This window comes from Ambystoma mexicanum, chromosome 2q (assembly GCF_040938575.1).
Source record: "Ambystoma mexicanum isolate Mex_15411 chromosome 2q, UKY_AmexF1_1, whole genome shotgun sequence".
NCBI lineage: Eukaryota > Metazoa > Chordata > Amphibia > Caudata > Ambystomatidae > Ambystoma > Ambystoma mexicanum.
This window is the reverse complement of record NC_090924.1, coordinates 1480393377-1480415813: the sequence shown is the minus strand read 5'-3', so window position 1 is coordinate 1480415813 and position 22437 is coordinate 1480393377. Positions and strand designations below refer to the sequence as shown.

General features: G+C 45.1%; 1 protein-coding gene across 1 annotated transcript in view; it reads right to left on the bottom strand.

The window, feature by feature from the left end:
- Positions 1–22437, bottom strand: part of LOC138570298 (fatty acyl-CoA hydrolase precursor, medium chain-like) — a 373857-nt gene that overhangs the window by 15971 nt on the left and 335449 nt on the right. The window contains exon 12 of the mRNA XM_069649072.1: positions 10334–10406. Within this exon, the coding sequence (XP_069505173.1) occupies positions 10334–10406 (73 nt within the window). The remainder of the gene's footprint in view (positions 1–10333; positions 10407–22437) is intronic.

Here is a 22437-nt window from a genome sequence, read left to right as displayed (position 1 = left end):
TACACCTATACTTATATAAAACGTATATATGTATTATATTTACACCAGAATAGACGTTTATACGACAGCACTCAGGATTACTTGATAATACACTTCAAAGGGCACTTTCACTGTTATATTTGATCACGGTTACATTTGTAGCACCGTTAGAAAGGGAAAAGACAATGTTATTGTATCATCAGTTATTGCGCACTCATGCGGTTTTCAACAGGTCATACATTAATGCATTTACTTTGCAAACACATAAGGAGAAGTCACTTAAAGGAAGCAAACATTGTGGTTAGTGCAACATGAGCTTAGTTCAAGGTTCCAGACATGGTTACGCCTAGCAAGTAATTATGTCCAGAAAAACAACTCTAGCTAGAAGCAAATAACCAGACAACACCTACAAGCTTTGTGTCCCTCCTCATATGCAATTTTCCCCTCGATGTACTCTAATGCAATAGCTTCAGCTTATACGCCTCCTCTAACACCAAAGAAATCGTCACCATATACAGGGAATTAGAATCAAGAACCTCACCACCTGCACCATCACCAAAGACACATAATGGTGCTCGGACATCCAAGCTGCTCCCCTATGCACCCTAAATCAAAAAATACTCTCACAGCAATCCACATTCAAGAATGATCTTGCAGCTACCAACTCCAACTCGATTCCTCCCCCCACAACTCCCTCCACCAAACTGTTCAACTTCAGAGACCTTGCTGAAAGTGAAGTCTCAAAACGAATACGGAGGCTGAAACCCTCTAAATGCAAAGGTGATATTTGACCAGCATCCCTCATCAAAGACTGTGCGGATATGCTAACCGCAATCATCACTTACCTTATTAACGCCTCATTCACCAACAGCACCATTCTAGCCAGCCCCAAAGAAGCTTGGGTCCTCCCCCTCTTGAAAAAAAACCTCACTTGACCCAGCCATTCCATCCAACTACCGGCCAATTACAACAGTCCCCTTTCTACTCAAAGTTCTAGACTGTGCAGCCGACCTGCAGGTTCAGCAATTACTGGAGGACAATAAAATCCTAGAGATCCGCCAATACCTCGGCACCAGGCACTGAACAGAATCTTCCCTTCTAGATCTCAAGAATCATCTTGATGAGATTAGGGATAAAGGAAATTGCACCCTGCTCCTCCTCCTCCTCCTCTGCAGCGTTCAACTTGGGCAAGCATCAAATCCTCTGTCACCACCCACATCAACCTTTCCCCACCTGCCATTTCCTGGATTGCGTTCTTCTTGCAAGGCAAAGTCATGAGAGTCTTCTGAGACACAGCCAATGCCTTGCCTTCCCCATCACCTGTGGTGTCCCCCAAGGGTCCTGCATAGCCCCACCCTCTATAATATCTTCACCAGGCCACTCTTCAACATCTTAGATGCCTTTGGCATAGCCTACACAAACTATGCCGATGATACACAAATCCTGATCCCACTCTCGGGTAATTACTCAGAGGACTCCAACACGCTCAACAACCTTTACTATACTATCCTGGAATGGATGGTGTTAGGGAGAATTCTCTGTTTAGGCTGAATTTCCTAACCTAGTGAGCCCACCAGCAGCTTTGCTGGATTTCTGGAGGTTGGTTTTTTCCATCCTGCCAAGAGTGAGACTCTTTTTTCTCCCACTCTTGGACATGAATGTGGTTAATTCCTTTGAATGTCAATGTGTTCTATGGGCTATGGGGTCTTTTACTCCATAGGGTCTCATATGCTTTGCTATGTGTGTTACCCCGCACCCTCCGTGCCGTAACACTGGGGCGTCCTAGAGGAGCCCCATCATAGACTCCATACCCGGGGACTGACTACTGTCTCCCCGGGCATGTAAAGTCACCATTGGCTTTACTAGACCCAAATTTACTAACAGAGCTAGTACAAACCATCCTATTGTGGACGTACTAGTAGGGGTAATTCGATTACTCCTGGGTCTGTTATTCGAGGGGGCACTGTCCCGTCCCCCCTCGTCGAGTTTTGGCCAGTGGCAGTGGAAACTACTTGTTATATTCGACCCCGAATATAACCCTATGGGATTCTTCCCATTGTTGGAGGTTAATACTTTTTTTCTCGTTAGTCTCTAACATACTACCGGTTTAGTTGTCTTAAACAAATCTATCGGTTGGTATTTTCTGCCAGAACTTGGTTTTTAAAATAGCGTTTGTGTTTGTCTCTGTGACTCCTAAACCAAAAGTTGAGCCCTTTGTTCCACTTTTGGCGGACTTCTACACAGAAGTCCTCCAAAGTGGTGCCATTCTGTCTGGGTACCACAGGGGGTGGGGGAGGGGGTTTAGGCACCCTGGACTGAGTTGCCTTGCCAACTCAAGTCGCACTCTGGTGTGATTGGCCCAAGTGGTGAGCCACCCCGCTCACCACTTAGCATGTTTTGATTGACAGCTAGGCTGAATGAATGGGGGTTTTCTGCATAAAAGCAGGGCTTTTGGGACTGGATCTTCAGAAGTCGCCACAGGACCTAAGAATCCGACGAGGGTAAAGCTGAGCCAACCTGCAACGACGACACCGCCGGTGGAGCCCTGCTGAACCGACTCACCACTTCCCGACGACAGAGGAGATCTCCCGGCCGGAGGGTCTCTTCCCCTGACTGGTGGGAACAACCAGTCCCCTTTGCTTTTTCTTCGTTCCAGGACGCAGTGGTCAAATTGCCCGTGCAGAGCACCCCGGCAACCAGATAGCCACTACCCCTATACCGCGACCAAAAGGTGGTGCCTTGTGACGTAGCACTTCGCGGCTGTCTCTTCCCTGGTGGTGCAACGACCTTCAACTTTCCTTCGACGACGAGATCATCTCTTCTCTTGGCAAAGCCCGACGTGCATCAACCACCAGGAACAACTGCCCCCGCCGGAGTGGTCTCTCCACAAACAAGGTACCGTGTCCGCCTGGCTTCCCTTGGGTCGGTTAGCGTGAGGTGTCTGAATCCTCGCCTCTCCATTGGGTCACCTCCAAGCCTTCTTAACTTTCTGTTCTGAACTGGTCCAACCTTTCTATAACAATTTGCGACAGACTCGAAGTGCATTTCCACTGTGATACTTTTTGGGACATATCGCCTTGCCTCTCTCCGAGTGGGCCCGGCCTCTGAACTTTGCGATCTACAGTAGACCCTGCCTTACTTGCCTTGCATTTGTTCGAAAAAGTGTTGGTACCGAGTTGATTTCATACCCTGCCTTTTCTCTCCCGTCCTAACGAATACTAGAGTGCCATCTAGGTTAAAGCATTCAACTCTGTCTGCAAATAAGTGATGCAGTTGAACCTAGACTTGTCGAACTATTGTCAGGGGGATTGATTTACTTATAGTAATTGTGATTGAAGTTGTTTGCCGTATTTGTGCCAGAGTGTTTTCCATAGATGTGTTTTTATAAATAAATAACTATATAGCTTTACACCAAAGCCTTGTTCCGTGTTTGCTTGTTTTACTGTGTAAATTGCCTTATTTTGTATACTCCACATACTGCCTAACTCTTCTTGAGGGAAGTCTGACTGCTCAGCCACAGCTACCAAGTGAATCTGTGTGGTACAGACTGCTACCAAGTGGGTTTACTGCCAAACACCTGTAGTCCTAAACCTTTTGCAGTGGTCACAGAGGGAACTGCACAGGTTTCCGCCTAACAGATGGCAGCAAACCACCTCTGCCTAAACAGTGATAAAGGAGAAATCATAATTGTCGGCACACCCTCTGCCCATAAGTCACTCAACGATCAATACACCTCTTTCCAGATCGACCAGTGTGTGATCCCAGTCTCAACTACAGTAAAGACACTCAGTGTCTACCTTGACACCTCACTAACCTTGTCCAGACAAGTTAGTGCCATTGCCTCCTCGTTAGCCTATGCAACCAAATTCCTCAATGCAGTCAGACCCTTCCACACAAAATACAATGGTCTCACCATTGCCCAGGCCATCATTAGCTCCAAGATAGACTATTGTAACGTCCTCTTTACAGGCACCTCCACAAAAAATATGAAACTGCAAATTATACAAAATAATGCCCTGAGATCAGCCCTGAATATCCCCAAACGAGAACACATCTCCAATGCCAGAAGGAAAGCTCATGGCTGTCCATCTAGGAACGTATTAACTTTAAAACATTGTCCATCACCCACAAGTGCCTCTCCGATACAGCGTCTCCTTACCTCACAGAAAGAATCACCAAAGCCCATTCCTCGAGACCCACCAGGACCCCTACAATGATCGATAGTCGTGTCCAAAATAAAGAAATGCAAAGCCGGAGGCTCAAGTTTCAACTACCTAGCAGCCAAACTCTGGAATGACCCCTCCCACCTCCCCACTCCCTGAGGGCCGAGAAATCCTACTGGATCTTTCGCACAGCCCTCAAAACTCAGCTCTTCTCCTAACTCCCCCACCCTTATCCTCAAAACTCAGCTTTTCTCCTAACTCCCCCACCCTTACCCTCAAAACTCAACTCCTCTCCTAACTCCCCCGCTGTTACCCTCAAGCCAGCTATTCCGCGACATCCTACCTCAGTATGCGCAGTATGACGAGTATGTATGTCAACACTGCCACTATGTAACTGAAGTAAACCTTACCTATGCTCCCTGCCTTTCCACCAACTCCTTACTGTATGACTAAGTGTGCCTCCATAACCTGCACCTGTCTTGTACCTGCAACAGCGCCTCAATGCTTCCGGGTTGCATGTGCGCTTTACAAATGAAATAAATAAATAATGCAATAGTTTCGGCTTATATGTGTAGCCAAATTAAAAAAGATGGCAGACCTGCGGGAGAGACGGTGGTGACTAGGATAGGACACTGGATGTCACTGTGGCGTTAACACCGTGTTCCAAGGGCTGGAACGGTGGATAACTGCCTGACAGCCCCAGTTAACAACCTGAGTGAAGCGAGGGCTATTAATGAACGCTCTGCTCTGTTAACCCCGTTCTAGCCCTTTGAACGGAATGTTAACACCATTAGCACCCCGGGTTACTGTTAGGCAGAATCGCCTGCAGTACCCTTTGGGAACACTACAGGCAATTAAGAAGTCTAAGCACAATTTCACCTTTGGTACAAGCCTGTACTACACAGTCAAGTGGTAGCAATGGCTGAGCAGCCAGACTTATCTCAAGAGTTTAAGTGAGCAGTAGAACAAGTTACACAAAGGACCAACTAATACAGTGATTCAAGTAAACACTTAATCAAGGTTTCTTGGTAAAAGAGTATACATTTATTTACTCAGTCAGTTAGAAAACATTACACTAGCATAAGCAGCTCAATATCACACACTAATAAACCACAAAAATCCAACCGGAAAGTAAATGAACAAGTTTAGCTTCTGTGAAGTGGAAGCAAACTGGCACTTCAAATACTTATTAAAGGGATAAAAATACAAGGTTATAAGAATAGACAGCCCAAATACATTCATAGGCAGGGCAAAGGGTTTCAGTTAAATACAACCAGCAATTCTTCTCATAGGCCTGGGCCAGAGTCAATGGTTCAGAGTCTTTGTATAGGAAAGCACAGTTCTGGTAGATAACGGTTAAGTCTTTGCCACAGAGTTTAGAAGAATTTGGCTAGGTGAAATGTTTGATGAATGTTTAGGGCAGGACAAGCCTTCGAAGTTGAGGAAAGTTTCATGCACTTTCTCGATGGCGCGCAGAGACAAACACAGGAAGGACCTTTCCTAAAAGAAATGGCGAAAAAAGATGACCGGAGTTTGTTTTTACAGACAGGTCTGTGGCACCATATTGAAAAACATGGCTGACCTGATTTTTAGCTACCGTTGTTAGCGGTTGGGAATAATCACGGTAGTTGATCTAAACCGCTGACACCAGCCATTTAAAGTAGGAAAAGGTAACATCTTACTATTACATGAGTGTTTTGACTCAGGGGAAGCTAAGCAACCCCTCCAGCACTCTATAGGAAGATAGTGTGTGCTGGGTCAGTACATTTATTTATTTATTTATTTATTTTATTTATTCATTATTTATGATATATACAGGAATACAGAAACATAAAACAAGTCAGCAGGCAACACTACAGAACAAGAATGCGTGAAAATAGCCACTAAAAAAACTAAAAGAAATCGTTAAACACGTTCCAGATCTTCTCATATGTAGACAATTTACATTTCAGTTTGTATATCATTTTTTCTGTCCTCAACAGGCAGTGCATTTCTTGGATCCATTCCTCGAAGGACGGAGGGACCCAACCTTTCCATCCACGGAGAATCAATCTCTTGGCCTCAATGAATGCCCTAAAGATCACTTTTACAGGGCTGAGCTGACATCATCCAACCCTGAATCATCACATAGGACTACCGTCCTAAAATCAAGAACAGACCCTCCACCAGTTATCCTTCCACACACATCACAGACCTTATTCCAAAAATCTTTGACCCTCACACAGCTCCACAGCATGTGTTCCAGTGACCCAACTTCCTGAACACAACCCCAACAATCTGCACTGTCAGGCATGCCTCTTTTATGAAGTCTTTCAGGGCACCAATTCACACGATTCAGAATCTTAATCTGGCGAGACCTTTCACTCAGGTTCAGCGAACACAGAGAGACATTACCACACATATTCTGCCAAGCATCGATACCTATCTCAGACCCAATTCTCTCACTCCAAACTCTCCGCAAATTGTCATTAGTCTGATAATGTGACACGATTAGCTTGTACAATCTACTGGCCAGACCACCTCCCTTCTCATCTGATTCAGTCAGAAAAGCCCTCACATCCCAAGAGTCAGACCAGTCCACCTCACCTACCGCCCTCTTCAGGCATCTATATGCCGAATCCGATAGTCCAACAAAATTCCATCTCTCTCTCATCTCAGCAGCAGTCAACCACCGATCTTCATTCCCCAAATCAGAAACCAGTTTAATATCCATCAAAAACCATTCAGGCCAAAACACTGTCCTTGAATTATCCCTAATTCTAGGATTCAGCCAGATCGAGGCACTTCTGCACTTAAATGCGTCACGACCCAGCAATGACAAGACTTCAATCCATGAATTGCGCAAAAATGACGTTGTTAACAGACTGCCACCCGGAATCTTTGTATTAGTGGTCAACAAGGCTTCCGGGCCCAGTGCCCATATGCACTCGACTCTGAAACCGCCCAGCTATCCAACTCACCTGTCAAAAATGGAACAAAGAATGAGCAGAAAAGGCCAAATGGTAGGCCCTAAAATGTGGAACACCTAAACCACCTAAATGGACTGGAAGCTGTAACTTCCAAAGACTAAGTCTCAGAGGTTTTCGGCCCCATAAAAATTCTTGAACCAGACGATCCAAATCTCTCCAGTAACCACTCTTAATTTTCAATGGGAGCATGCTAGATACAAAGTTAATTCTAGGCGTCAACTTCATTTTCAGGGCATTAACTTTACCCCACAGCGAAAGATTAAGCAGTGACCATCTTTCCAAATTCATCTTACAGTCCTGAATCACTACACTCATGTTTTCATCAACCATAAGGGAGACCGGATACGTCAGCCACACCCCCAAATAGCGCAAGTGCACATCACACCAGGTAAACCCCAGCCCCGTAACCAGAGTCTTATCACACCTGTTGGACAGGGGCAACACTTCTGACTTCAAGCGGTTAATCTTATATCCTGAACAATCGTGATAATCAGACAAAATCCTCATCAGACAGGGCAGGGACTCTTCCAAATTCTGCAGCACCAACAAGAGATTATCCTCATAAAGCCAAGCCTTTTGCATAACACCCCAACAATTAACACCTTGTAAAACCAGTTCATTTTTGATGCAAACTGCTAGAGGCTCAATCGCTAAAATAAATAACAAAGGAGAAAAAAGACAACCTTGACGCGTGCCTCGGTACAAACAAAAAGGTTCCGACACCACCCCATTAGTCTTAACGGCAGCCGTTGGATTGGCATATAGAAGAGCAACCCAAGAAACAAAACCCTCACCCAGATTCATCCTCCTCAGTACCGAAAACAAGTAATCCCAACTGACCCTGTCGAAAGCTTTCTCTGCATCAAGGGAAAAGACAGCGGCATCACAGTCCATTCTATCCGCCATTTCCATGGTAAGTAACAATTTCCTGATATTACTGGACGTACACCGATTTTTCATGAATCCAGATTGTTCCACATCAATCAAAGCAGGCAGGAACTGTACCAGGCGCATAGCTAGAACCTTGGCTAGAATCTTATTATCAGTATTGATGAGGCTGATTGGACGATAATTAGCCGGAAGATTACTGTCCTTACCCTTTTTCAAAAAGACCGAAATAGACGCGTGATAAGTACTTTTAGGCAACGTCCCTTCCAGTTTACTAGAAAAAAACATGTCTCTCAATAGCAGCACTGAAGCCCGCCAAAGGCCAACAAACAAACGGACCAAAATTGGTTTGGCGCGCAGAGACAAACACTAGAAAGACCTTTCCAAACAGAAAAGGCGAAAAAAGTTGACCAGAGTCTGTTTTTACAGATAGGTCTTGGGTGCCATATTGAAAAACATGGCTGCCCTGATTTTTAGCTACCGGTGTTCGCGGTCGGGAAACATCATGGTAGTTTGTTCTAAACCACTGCCACCAGCCATTTCACGAGTGAAAGGGTAACATTTGACTGTTACATGAGTGTTTAGACTCAGGGAAAGCGAGGCAACCCCTCCAGCACTTTATAGGAAGATAGTGTGTGCAGGGTCAGTAAATTTAAAAAGACTAGTAAAGCCAATTTAATTTTACATGCTCTGGGAGACGGTAGTTAGACCCAGAGAAGGTATTTACACCTTGGGGAGTCTGAAAGACATCCCTGTGCCACTGCACGTAAGGTGCTGTGTGACACACAGAAAAAGATTATGCCTATGGAGTTGTTTTAAAACTCCACAACCAAAGAACACAAAAGTAAAACACATTAAAAAGGAAAAGTTCAAAGCCCCAAAATATAGCAGAAGTGCTGTAGGGCTCTAAGGTAGAGGGAATTTAGCACTTGTGTGAGAAATCTCCCTAACAGTTACCAAATCGGGAACCTAGGGTGCTAAAAAAAAGAAAGGTATTGTCATTCCGGAACTCTTTACACAAATCCTGGGTAACTAACCTACCTAACGCATGACTGTTGTACATCTTCTTAGGACTCATCTATGTATCCATGTAAATAATGTATCACACCTCAACGAACTGTATCTATTATTCTAGAGGACCTTACCTGTAAGAAAGCGCCCAGATGCCTTTGGGCTTGGCGCGCTATTTAAGCAACAAAATAAATACATACATTAAATACATTCATGAATGAAAAAAAGCCACCATGGCAAGGGAAGGGGTAGTGGGGGGGCTGATATGTAGTCAAAATAAATAATAAAGGAAAGGCGTGGGGAAAGATGACGGCCTGCAGATCCGTGGAACGCGAGCTGAGAGCGGAACCTTATTGCCCCGGGTGCTAATGTCAGATTCATGGCATTTGATTGGCTGGCCCCGTGCCTGTGGGTGTGAACAGTAAGGATATGCATGGTGATACGGGAAAGCTTGATCTGTCCTTCAAGGATTTGTCGTCTGATTTTAACTTAGGGAACAGACCCCGCGCATGGACCATCTTATCAGAGCTCGGCAGGGCCTCCTCTCTTGCGGCCCTTTAGCTGAAAGACATTGAGACCTAAAACAGTTGCACAATTTGAGCCTAAGCAGCAATTGACCCCCTTCTTCCCATCAGACAGGCTGCATACTTTCACCCCTTTTCTGTCCAGTTCTCCGGATTCTCTCAGTATGTTGCGGTGCTGGAGGTCCAGGGAACAAGACATGGACTACACAGCCTGGCAGACACTTTTCACCTTTCAAGGAAGGAAGGAGACCTGAACATTGATATCATGAACTCCAAAGTGATGGAAGTAGGGTGTAGTCATGTCTACTCCACTCTCGGTCTCAGAGTGTAACTATTGAAGTGTAGCCTATGCTGATACATATGAAGGAACAAGCAGTGAAGAAGCCATTTTGGAGATCTCCTTCCCAGCCGAGGGGCTTCCGCAGTTTGGGGAAATGGCGGGGTCAGGATTAACACTGGCCTGGCTAGAAGGATGTTATTAGTAGGCGGTCATGTGTAGTCTATGACTGGGAACTTGGACTGGTTCATGGTGTCAAGGGCGTGAATGTGACATTCCTCGTCTAATGACTCCGGCTGAAGGGATCCAGGGTCGTGTCCATCGCTGGCAGCGGAGCAATGCAATGGGACTCTTCTCGCGCCATAACCGCGAGAATGCCAATAACCAAGTATTATGCGAGTATTATGTCACGTATTAATCTAATCTGATCTTAAAATGATGCACACTTCTTTTGCTGCGTGCTTCTGAAAATCCGGTTACATTTAGAATCCAAGCGTAAGTGATCTGGTAACGGAATCTTACCCATTGCGAGCAAAGTTGGCGAAGGATTTCATCATGTTCTTGCTGAGAGTTCTCTCCTCTTCTGTGAAATTATCTGGAGGTGAGAGATAAACGATACACTCATTGTAGCACAATATGAGGTCACTTCCTCTTCCAGGAGAGGGAGAAAACAATACGTAACATCCTACAACACAACACAACCCAGTAGACATGTCCCTATCTAAATACAACATACATAAATACTTTCTACAATTGTCTATGGAGTCTTTCCGAAGCAACCTTAACATAGTCACAAATATCCACTATCATAGTAATGTCATTACAACATAACAAAGGCACCATTGCCTCCACTGTAACTGCCCCTCAGCCGCCGTCTCCAGGGATCGGTCAACAGGCTGCAAATCTGCATAAAGTGTCCTGGACCCACAGGAGCAGAGCCCATCCCTTCAAAGGTAGAGGATTGGGACCATTCACTTGTGTTCTGGAGACCTCCGTCCAGTTATTGTATTTCCTTCAGGAGCCAAAAGGGGAGAGCCACCAAAATATTTCAGGGAGCTCAAGTTCAAAATGAGACTCACGACATAGCCATGTTCCAACATCTTGAATCTCTTTTTAGGTCCACCCTATTTATTCCACAAGTCCCTAAACTGCAGAAAATCTACACCCCAGCGTTTACACATGGCAGCACACTTCTTGAACCAGGGATACTAAAAAGAAATTAAATTTGTTTTTTCCGCTGAACATTTTTAGCAAACAACTCAGCGACAAAAAAACCTGGCGACGTAAGAGCGCCGAGCCCACAACCCATGTGCCCCAGCTGTTCAACACCGCGGAGTATACGCTGGCCCCCGTGACCTTCGATACATTAGCCAAACGATGGGCCCCAAACATCTAATAGAATCTAGCCAGGCCACCAAATCCCACAGACAGCCTGTTTTCCACCATACCAAGGTGTGGGCCCCAGCTACAGACTTTAGAGTACAGGGTCCCCAGGTAATTAGGAGAGCTCACAACCTCAATATTGACATCACTGATTGGCCATACATACTTAGGGCTATTTTTACTAAAGACAATCATTTTTGATTTTGAAAGATGTAACTTCAGGCCATGTATCTCAAAATATCTGACCCCGAATGTCCCAGACTACCTCCTAATCCCCTATGCGTCAGATCCAGCAGAATCGGGTAACGCAGTGCATGGTGGCGGGATCCATTTAGTACTGGGGGAATTATTATTTCTTCCTGACAAAGGGGATTGAAATCAGACAAAAGTTAATAATTAACAGAGGAGCTAAAGGGCAGCCCTCTCTGGCACCATTATTGGTGCCAATCTCGGCGCGCGCCCGCCGCACCCAATGGTACACACAGAAGCCGAGGTATCGGACTAAAGGCAAGTTATCAGCTGCAATAAGACCACAGGGTCCCGTAGTTTGCATAATTTGCTCCACAGACTTTTATGATCCAGGGAATCAGAAGCTTTTGCCAGGTCTGAAAAGGCTGACTATACCATACCATGCCGAATTAAGACATACTTTTCGAGCACGATATTAAGAGCAAAGCAGTGATCGATCGTCAGGTCAATCCGGTTTAATAAAACTGCACCTATTGCCTAAGGTTCTTAAAAAAGAATTGCCTCACTGAAAACAACTACACTATCATAGCATGGTCCATCCGCTTGTCTAGGGTTGATTACTGCATCACTCTTCTTGTTGACGATGACAAGATGAGCTTGCAGAAACTTCAAATCATCCAAAATGATGCAGTCCGTACCATCAAAATGATGCCAAGCAGAAATCACATATCACAGTGCAGACAGGCATTACACTGGCTTCCTGTTCAGGCCCGAGTACAACTAAAATCAGCCATTACGATGCACAAATGCCTCCAGGGGGAAGCCCCTGCCTACATTAAAAATCGAATGACCTATTACAAGGCTGCCAGATCACTGCGATCATCTAGCTCGATGCAGCTAAATCGGCCAATGTACAAACGAACAAAAGGCTTGGGCAAATCTTTTGCCATATGGTGAGTGTAAAGACTGGTAGGGGGCGTCTGTACCTCTGCTCCCTATATGGTAGAAGAGAGGCACAGAAGACCCCAGCCAAGATTCTCTATTACGGTAGCAATGGACGAGCAATCAAGGCCTAGCTTCTCAGGAGGTGCAGGCTGGTTCTTAAGTACAGTGTATTCCCCGAACCCCCACAAAGGAATGTCCACACACTGTATTACTGAAAACACAGTCTTTATATAATTAATATTCAAAGGTATGTACACGATCACAATAACGCACTTTGTACTTCGAAGTCAATAATGATAAATATATACACGTCTAAAGTGGTACCACTAATGTTATCAAATCTCATTAAAGTGCATCAACTGTACGGTTAAAATGTCACACAGATCAGTAATGAGTAAACCAGCAATAGAGATAGGGAGGAACGTAAGGTGGTTGAAACAATAGGCAGAATGCTGGCCCCGTTACCTAGACACAGTTCTGTGTGGAGATCCCCCCACCTGGGCAACCTGTAAATAAAGATATATAGCACAAGCCCAGTCCATATAATGTTCGATAGTCTTACTTCTTCCTATTAAGGTTTTACCCCCCAATGTACCTGGTGGAGTAGAGTTCTCCGACGATACACCGACCGATCCTTCTTGAGTGCCTCCCTTTCAGGCGGGAGCCACGGATCGTCGAGAGGTGTCGGGGAACTTGGCGTTCGGTGTCGGGGAATCAACGGCCCTTCTTGAGTGCCCTCCCTTTAAGGCGGGAGTCACGGGTCGTCGAATGTCTGACGGTGAACAGGGTGAACTACGGCAGGGAAGTGGCAGCTTCATTCCTAGCGGTGCTCGTCGACGACAGAGCCTTGGCGTCCTGCAAGGAAGAGGCATGCGGGGCACATCGGTGATGATAGTTCTGGACCGCAAAAAGAGATGATGAAGAACTGTGGCCCAGCAAGGGCGTTGAGTCGTCGGCATCTCTGCAGTCTGTAGGTGGCGGGAAACCCACCGGTGGATGCTCCTCGGCGTGTCGACAGTCGGGCCTTCTCCAGCGGGAGACAAGCGGATGCCGATGCAGACGAGAGCGTCCGATGATCAATTGAAGTTCTTAGGCAAACTGGAGCACGGCGGCTCCGGTCAGCGACAGCGGTCGTCGACAGTGGCGGACAACAGTCCGGGTGCTTCTCTTTGGAGTTCCGCAGCAGTCCCCGTATCGGGTCGGCAGCCTGTCGAAGGTCTGTCTACCAGGGAGCGTTGGCATAGATCAGCTGTACATGATGGTCCCTCGTAGCTCGGGAAGAGGGCGCCTTACCAGGTCCTCTCTGGGTCAGTCCTTGGAGGCACAGCAGCTTTCGGATTGTGAAGGAGAGCAACAGCAATTCTTCTCGTCCAGCAGGGCTTCAAGGTCAAGCGCCAGTTAATCCAGTTACTCGTCGTAGTGGACTTCAGCTTCTGATCACGATTCCTAGCAGTGAGAGGTCCCAGATATACTGTTGATCTCCCATTCATTCCGCTAGGTCACACTCAAGCGTCCAGTCACGACTACGGGCATTCATGCAGGCAGGCAGCCAATCAGGCACACAAGGTATTCAGGCCATTCACTTCTCTCCAGACACTCACAACAAGTTATGTGTATTGGGACAAGTACCGAGCCATTCAACACTCCAAGCCGCATTCATACCGGTTTTGGGCAGGGTTGTCTCAGTCATTGTGTCAACCACCAGATACTAGACACCCACAACACAGAATGCATATTCGTCACACACTCTATTCACCCAGGTCCCACCCACAGGAGGTACCCACAACATGCATCACCGGGAAGGCTCCAGCTAGTCTGACTGGGCCTTCACAACAACACCATATATGGCACTTCCATCCAACAGCCATTCAGGGGGAAGGGACATAGTCAGGGGTTCCCATGACTTTGGGAAGACAAGGTAAGAGGTAATAGAAAGCAAGAGGCCACCGGGGCCATCTTGTTTTCCATCAGGAATCAACTGATCCCAATGGCAGGGCCGGGGTATCCCAAAATGGATGATACTCCGCGCACCTGTCAACTTCAGCATGGAGCTGCCACCAGCCCATACCCTGCTCTGTGGGCCACCCACAGGTGCCCAAAAACATACACTAGGGGCACAGGGTTGTACCCCCAGCCATGGGTGCCATAAGGGTATCCCACGGGTCTGTTCACCAAACCAAAAGAAAGAGAGCTGCACCGCCAGGAGACCCACATGAACTCCTGCGCGGAAACCACGACAGAACACACGATGAAAAGCAGTAAAGGACAAGGATACGGAGGCCCTGTCCCTCCGATGCATTTCCAGCATCACAGTGAGCCAAGACATGGAACACACTTCCGTTACCACTACAGCAAATATTAGACTTTTTAGGTCACTCAAGATGTTTCTCTTTGAGTAATCCCCCGGTCTTGCACCCCTGCCCGCCCTGATAATTGTCCCCTGATTTTTTTTGTCCACCCTAAGTATTTGTGCGCCCTGATGCCTGCGGGTTCTGGCGTGTTATAAATCGATAAAATAAATAAATAAAGGTGCTTAAACTGCAGCTTGACTGAATAATGTGCTTCACTTCTGTTTTTTTTCCTGTATGATTGATGCAAGGTTTACTGAGATGAAATGTATTGAAATCCAATAACGTTTTTATTGAGCTAAGCTTTTGGATTAATTCGGAAACCCTACATTAGGGTCTGAATGGCTTTATTACTATTGCTCTAGATGACTTAAATTGAGCAGTGGAGTTTGACTTTGATTTTTCTTATGCAGAAAGGATGAGGCTTTGTGTCTTTGTCAATGGAAACATCATGTATGCCCCATGATGAGGGCATGGATGCAGAGTGCTTTGAATTACAGAATATTACTTGTTACATACAAAAAAACAAATGTATTTGAATTCTATGTGCATCATTGACAATGACAGATAAGTTAAAACATTCTGTGGATCCAGACAGAATGTAGCGAGGGATCATTATGTGTAAATACACATTTCATTTTTACATGAGCCATTCTTGGCTCCTCTGAGATGCTCATTGATAACGCCGTTTTATGCAAGGCACTATGCCTCTCTGCATGTCCTCTTACTAGCCCTGTAAATGTGTGTTGCAGAACCAGTGAGGGAGTCATGTTTGAGGGTTGTACCTTAATAGAGATGTGAGAGTGAGTTGGGAAGGGAAATAGACTTGGTGCCCCAAACCCAATTATACATCATTGCAGCAAGAGCACACATCAGCACTGAAGGTAAGAGGAGGGGAGGTGTACTCTGCGTACTGTTTCCAGTCGCTGGTAACTTCCCTGTCATATAGCAGAGCACTAGAACTTACTCTGAGCTAAACTAAGAGACGGGGAAGACGCCCTTTAAGCACAGAGCTCTGGCTAGCCAGGGTGACCCCAAGGGTCACGTGACATTTGGTGCCCATCCAACCGGAGGCTCGGTCAAAGTACCTCTACATGGCTGTGACAAGCAAGAAAGCACCCGCTGCATGGTTTGGTTAAAAGTCTTTCCTCCATTAGTGAAGAGCAAGAGTAGGTTTTATATTTCTAGGAAGGTCTTCTACATCATTAAAAAAGACATATAGCTATGTTGCAGAGAGAGAGAGCATACTTATCTCAGTTAGGAAATCTCCAGAGCACAGAGCTGCATAAATACGTAACATGCGGGTGTGCTGTGTGCGATCCTAGCACGGTAAAAGAGTCCACCTGTTTAACCTGTTCCAAATGAGTGCTTCTGAAACATGCACACATTCAGGTAAACCTTCTGGAGGTGACACTGAAGGGGTTCCGGAGATTATGGCTGATGGGACCTACTCGTCATTTCCAGGTGACAAGTATATTCGCTTGCTATGCATTGGCCAGCTAAACTGGTTGTGTGCATGTAATATATACAGGGTCAATCAGGGTTTTGTAATCTGGGTGCAGCAGCCAAAGAGACAGATCTCCTTACCTACAGAGGTACTGTATGCATATGGAAGAACACCCTCAGTTAAAATGATAGGTCATTTCATGTGCCTGGTATACAGAGCACACCAGGCTGGGATTACTTACGTGTCCAATACTGAGCCAGAACTTTGGTGGTCCAGAAAGAGGTATGTAACCTGGTTCCCAAATGGACTGCAATATCCTCCAGGTGATTCTAGGTATGGACATTTGGTTCAGCGTCCTTAGGGCTATGAAAACACACTGGTGTTTCACCCATTTAGAGAGATAACCATACCAAAAGATGAGAGAGACTCTTCCTAAAATATCAATTTTACAACTGCGCAGGGGATGCTGAAACAGAAAGCAGAGGTACAGCGTGATCCTATGCCATCATCCCACAATCAGGAGATAACATGTGAGTCCATACTGTCAAATGGGAAATTAGATCGTGCCTCCTATTGCAATGAATATATGTATATTGACCTACACCAAGCTGCTTATAAGCCACTTGTGAAGAAATCCGTGTTGCAAGGTCCTGATCTTAGAATTAATGTAAGTCGCCATTTTAGATCAATTCCGCCATTTTAGGTTCTCTCTGTAAAGTCACCCTGTGAGTTAAAATGGTGGACGATGTCATCCCGAAATACAACATGGCCGTCTTGACCTCTGTGTGTAGCTAATATGTAACTTGCCTGCAGGCCACTTGTTGGGGTCGTGAACTGAGACCTTGTCCTTCGCTGACCTGTGTGTAACGGATTACTCGCGTCAATGAAACTAATCCGCGAGCATATGCTAAGAACAATGTATTAAAATACTGAACTGAGAACACTTGTTTAACTACATTGTAATAATGTTTGAGAAGACCTTTATGAGAAATCCTAAAATACACTGTTACCATGTAGGCTTGTTGACGTATGTATTAAAGGCAAACCCTAAGCACATAGATGTGTGAACTCGGCATGAACCCTAGATCAGGAATGTATTAGAGGAATATTAACCCGCAGTAGGGTTGGACATCATGTTCGTAAATGGTATAAAATAGCGACGAATTCTAATGTACAGCGTCTCTCACTGAACACACTGAACCACGCTGGAGTTCGTTGTGTTGTACTGAGGTCCGATAGCTATCTGTTACTTTTCTTGGAAAACTGTTCAGTATAAAATAAAAATCTTTGTATGTTCCTTTGTAACCCATGTTCGGTGTATTTCCTTTTGAGGTACTCAGCCCCGATATTTTGATTTTGTTTTCACAATACAAGTTGATTCAGGGTTACAGACGTCATCATCAGTTGTTCCTCCTCCAAAACGGTTCACATGCGAGCTAAATCGTGGGCAGGGAGTGGTATCTAGAATGGTCTCATGGATGATGAAAGAGCCCTCAAAACAACAGGTGTCAAATAGAACCCAAAGGCCAGCACTGACAGGACAGGCTCCTCCTCTGTCAAAGCAGAGGGTGCGAAAAGGCCTCAGTTTTACTTCAAAGGTTGCCTAAAAGAATGCCTAAGACATGGCTGCGCACTTTCAGATTCAAAGTCTGACAACGTTTCAGGCAAAAGCTACCCAGATAAAGCAAGAAAACACCTTCTCCAAATCAGACTGAAGTGCCGGAAAAGTACATAACTCTCCCGTGTAGGAAGCGATAGACTAAAACAGGTAATCCCCCAGGTGGGGCTAACCATGAAACATGTAATGCCAGTGTGTATGGCATAGTATTGCATAAAAGGCAGGGCAACGATAGAGAGGGCACTTTTAGCTTATGCCCCCATGCAGGTGGCTGTAAATAAGTAAACATCCCCCCTAAGCAATCTTAGACAAATACATCATGTGCACATAAGAGTGAAAGAATAAAAGGTACTCTTCTTTTAATATAGGTCAGTGTAAAATGTATGTCATTCTTTGTAGCATACGCGTGCATGAACTTACAATTAAAGATAGCGCAGTATGTTGAGCATTCACTCCATATCTGTGTTCAGTCTGCAGAAGCAGTTTTTAAACCTGTCAGGGACAACTCAACCTTTCACCATTTGAGGTTGATAAAATCAGTACCCCTTTGTGGGATATAGTTATGTCACCTGTAATTTCAGCGCAGATGGAAATAAAGCATGAATGCAACCTCACTCTGGTGAGAACGTGTAAAGCACATTTAAACGGTTGAAGCCTCGTTTGCATATGAAATGATATTCCAAAGATTTCTAAAATCTGCAGAACGCATTTTAAAGCATTCGGACAGGTGCCGCGAACACGAGTAAACTCTGATGAGAATAGAGTTTGTTTTAAAGCGCAGGCAAATCAGGTTCTTAAAACCGAAAATGTGTTAATCCATAGTCCATAGTCCACACTAGGGGCCTCATCACAAGTCTGGCGGTATCCCGGAGGTAATACCAGCAGGATACCGCCAGTGCAAATAGCCCCACTGCTATTAGTGTTGAACCATGAGTAGCGGTTGGCCAGTTATTGCCCATTCGCCGTTGGTTCCACTGAACCCAATAGGGATTTGGGGCGCGATTACGGCTGGTGGTAATTGCACCAACGATAATAGCGCCGGAAACGGCCAGAAAGCAGAAATGTTACCTCCAGCAAAAAGTTGGAGGTAAAACTCCAAACTGTACGCCCAACTCATGATTGGGCCAGCCCTTAAATCAGGTGGTAATAGCGTTACCGACGCATTTAAGGGCTACCGCCCAACTCGTGATGAGGCCTGAGGCCTGGTAATACAACGCTAATATGATGATTGCAGGACAAGCAAGCACTTTATAACAGAGCTTGAAAGTACTGCATTGAACCGTGTGGAATGGCTCCACGTTTTATAATTCAGACAGAATTGCAGGTGAAACAGAAAATGATGGCTTTTGCTGATGCCATGGCGTGAATTATGCACAATTCTAAAAGGCGCCGGCAGACAGCGTTCACAGAAGGTGCCTCCTTGTGCTACTAAGGAGGTCCGATTGTTGATGCAGCTTCCGGGAATCATTCCAAGACCACATTATCTATCGCGAAATGTGGTAAAAAGATTCACACGCCTTTCTCCAGTTGTGAGTAAGACAGATCTGAGCAAAATTTCCCCTCACCCTTTTCATCTGAGGGAGACAACTCGGCATTTCCATGTTCAAGCGCATGCAGCTGAAAGACACAGAACGCCGACATGTGCATACTACGAGGCGCCCTTGATGAAAATATGTTGCAATGCATAAATGTGGGGTGAATTGGGAAATGTGAATTCCAATAATAGAACATGAGGATGGCATTCTGCACCCATTGGCTAGGACCAGTAGACTAGGCCTAGCCCCGGAACCCAAGTTCCGGCTAGAATCCAGGACAGTCCTGTATGGAGTCTAGTCCCACAAACTAGACCCTTTAGATTTAAAATGGACTTAGCATTAGAAATCCTAAAGGAAAGAAAGGAAACATTTCAAACATCAGCTCTCTTGAAATGGTCCACTGAAATGAAATCGAAAATGCGAGCGGAAGATATCAGAGAGGAAATGCTGCTGAACAGACCGCACTATGCAAAAAGGAAGGTGCAAACGAACGATAGAAGTACAGGAAAAGTACAAGCCTCATCTTAATGCGGAAACTGAAGTTAGAGCACTCAATGAACTCCCAGCATACCTGGCACAGTTTCCGTGTTGCAATACCCGGGATCTGTTCTTGCGCTTTCGTTTGAACATATTGCCCACCAGAGAATACCATGCTTTGATAGATAAAACAGCCACCAAAGCCGCGGGCGTGTCGATTTTGCAAAGATCAAACGAGAATAGAAACTCGATTTCCTGTTATTATGGTTTGTCCAGCTTTGAAAGCAAAAAGAGACTTATATAGAGACTTCTTTAAAATCGCTGAAAAACAGCTGACAACTGAGGAAAGATGGGCAGAACTCCTTGAAGGCAAGAATCAATGTCTTATAATTACTGTGATTAAATTCTGGAGCGAGATACTAATGAATTTTAGATGAATAATGAGAATAGAACTGTCTGAATATTTTGTAAAAATGTATGTAAATATAAATGAAAAGTTTGTTAATTCAAACAAAGCATTTTAATAAAAAATAAAAAATGGGCTTTGCAGAGCCCAGTACGTCTGACATGGCAATTTGCATAAGTCCAACAGTGCTTTAAATAAAACCATTACATGTATGTATTTTATTTGTTTATTGTGCGTTTAGTGTACATGAAGAAACCTTCCACAAGCATTAAAATACTTTTTTCACAATATATTATAATACACATTGCATAGAAATACACGTAAATATATTAACAAGTCAATCACCCATAAAAACAATTCAACTTTTCAACAATTCATTATTTTGAAAGACACATCCTTTCCAATTATTTAAAAATACCGTTTCATTCAGTGATCAGTATATTGATCACTAAACTATTCATAATAAGGTTTGAACTACAGTTCAATTCAATCTTTATAAAAGCTGATAAAGTGCTTTGCAGAGCTTCCAGGAGGTTAAATCCTGGACATGAGACCATAAACGATTCTAGGAGGAAAGGCCACAATCTATGAAATAGCTCTCAATGATTGGCGGAGCAGGCCATGTGGTTCTCTAATGCTGGATAGTAGTAATCGCAGTTTTATTGGGCACTGCACTGGCAGAACAGGGGTGATAGTAGTAAGTAGCAACAAATAGCATTGGCAGTCACAGTGACAATAGTTCAAAGCACTGGTATGATTCGTTTCCTTAGCACTGGGCGGCTGTTTTAGTTTGGCAATTACAAGTGTAGTAGGCAGTGACACTAGTAGGCAATTGCACATGGGCTAGATGCTAGTACTACACCAGCGCTAAATGCATGAGTCTACACAGGGCTAAAGGCATGAGTCTACACAAGTGCTACATGCATGAGTCTACACCAGGGCTAAATGCAAGCGGTTACACAAGGGCTAAATGCATGAGTCTACACCAGGGCTAAATGCATGTGTCTACACAGGGCTAAAGGCATGAGTCTACACAAGTGCTACATGCATGAGTCTACACCAGGGCTAAATGCAAGCGGTTACACAAGGGCTAAATGCATGAGTCTACACCAGGGCTAAATGCATGAGTCTACACCAGGGCTAAATGCATAAGGCTACACAAGGGCTACATGCAAGCGGTTACACGGGGGCTAAATGCATGAGTCTACACAGGGCTAAATGCATGAGTTTACACCAAGGCTAAATGCATGAGGCTACACAAGGGCTACATGCAAGTGGTTACCCAAGGGTAAATGCATGAGTTTACACCAGGGCTAAATGCATGAGGCTACACAAGGGCTAAATGCACGAGGCTACACAAGGGCTAAATGCATGAGGCTACACAAGGGCTAAATGCATGAGGCTACACAAGGGCTAAATGCAAGCGGTTACACAGGGCTAAATGCATGAGTCTACAAAGGGCTAAATTCATAAGTCTACACAATGGCTAAATGCATGAGTCTACACAGGGCTAAATGCATGAGTCTACACCAGGGCTAAATGCATAAGGCTACACAAGGGCTAAATGCAAGCGGTTACACAAGAGCTAAATGCATGAGTCTACATAGGGCTAAATGCATGAGTCTACACCAAGGCTAAATGCATGAGTCTACACAAGGGCTAAATTCATGAGTCTACACCAGGGCTACATGCAAGCGGTTACCCAAGGACTAAATGCATGAGTCTACACCAGGGCTAAATGCATAAGGCTACACAAGGGCTACATGCAAGCGGTTACATAGGGCTAAGTGCATGTGTCTACACAGGGCTAAATGCATGAGTCTACACCAGGGTTAAATGCATGAGGCTACACAAGGGCTACATGCAAGCGGTTACCCAAGGGCTAAATGCATGAGTCTACACCAGGGCTAAATGCATAAGGCTACACAAGGGCTACATGCAAGCAGTTACATAGGGCTAAGTGCATGTGTCTACACAGGGCTAAATGCATGAGTCTACACCAGGGCTAAATGCATAAGGCTACAGAAGGGCTACATGCAGGCGGTTACATAGGGCTAAATGCATGTGTCTACACAGGGCTAAATGCATGAGTCTACACCAGGGTTAAATGCATGAGGCTACACAAGGGCTACATGCAAGCGGTTACATAGGGCTAAGTGCATGTGTCTACACAGGGCTAAATGCATGAGTCTACACCAGGGCTAAATGCATAAGGCTACAGAAGGGCTACATGCAGGCGGTTACATAGGGCTAAATGCATGTGTCTACACAGGGCTAA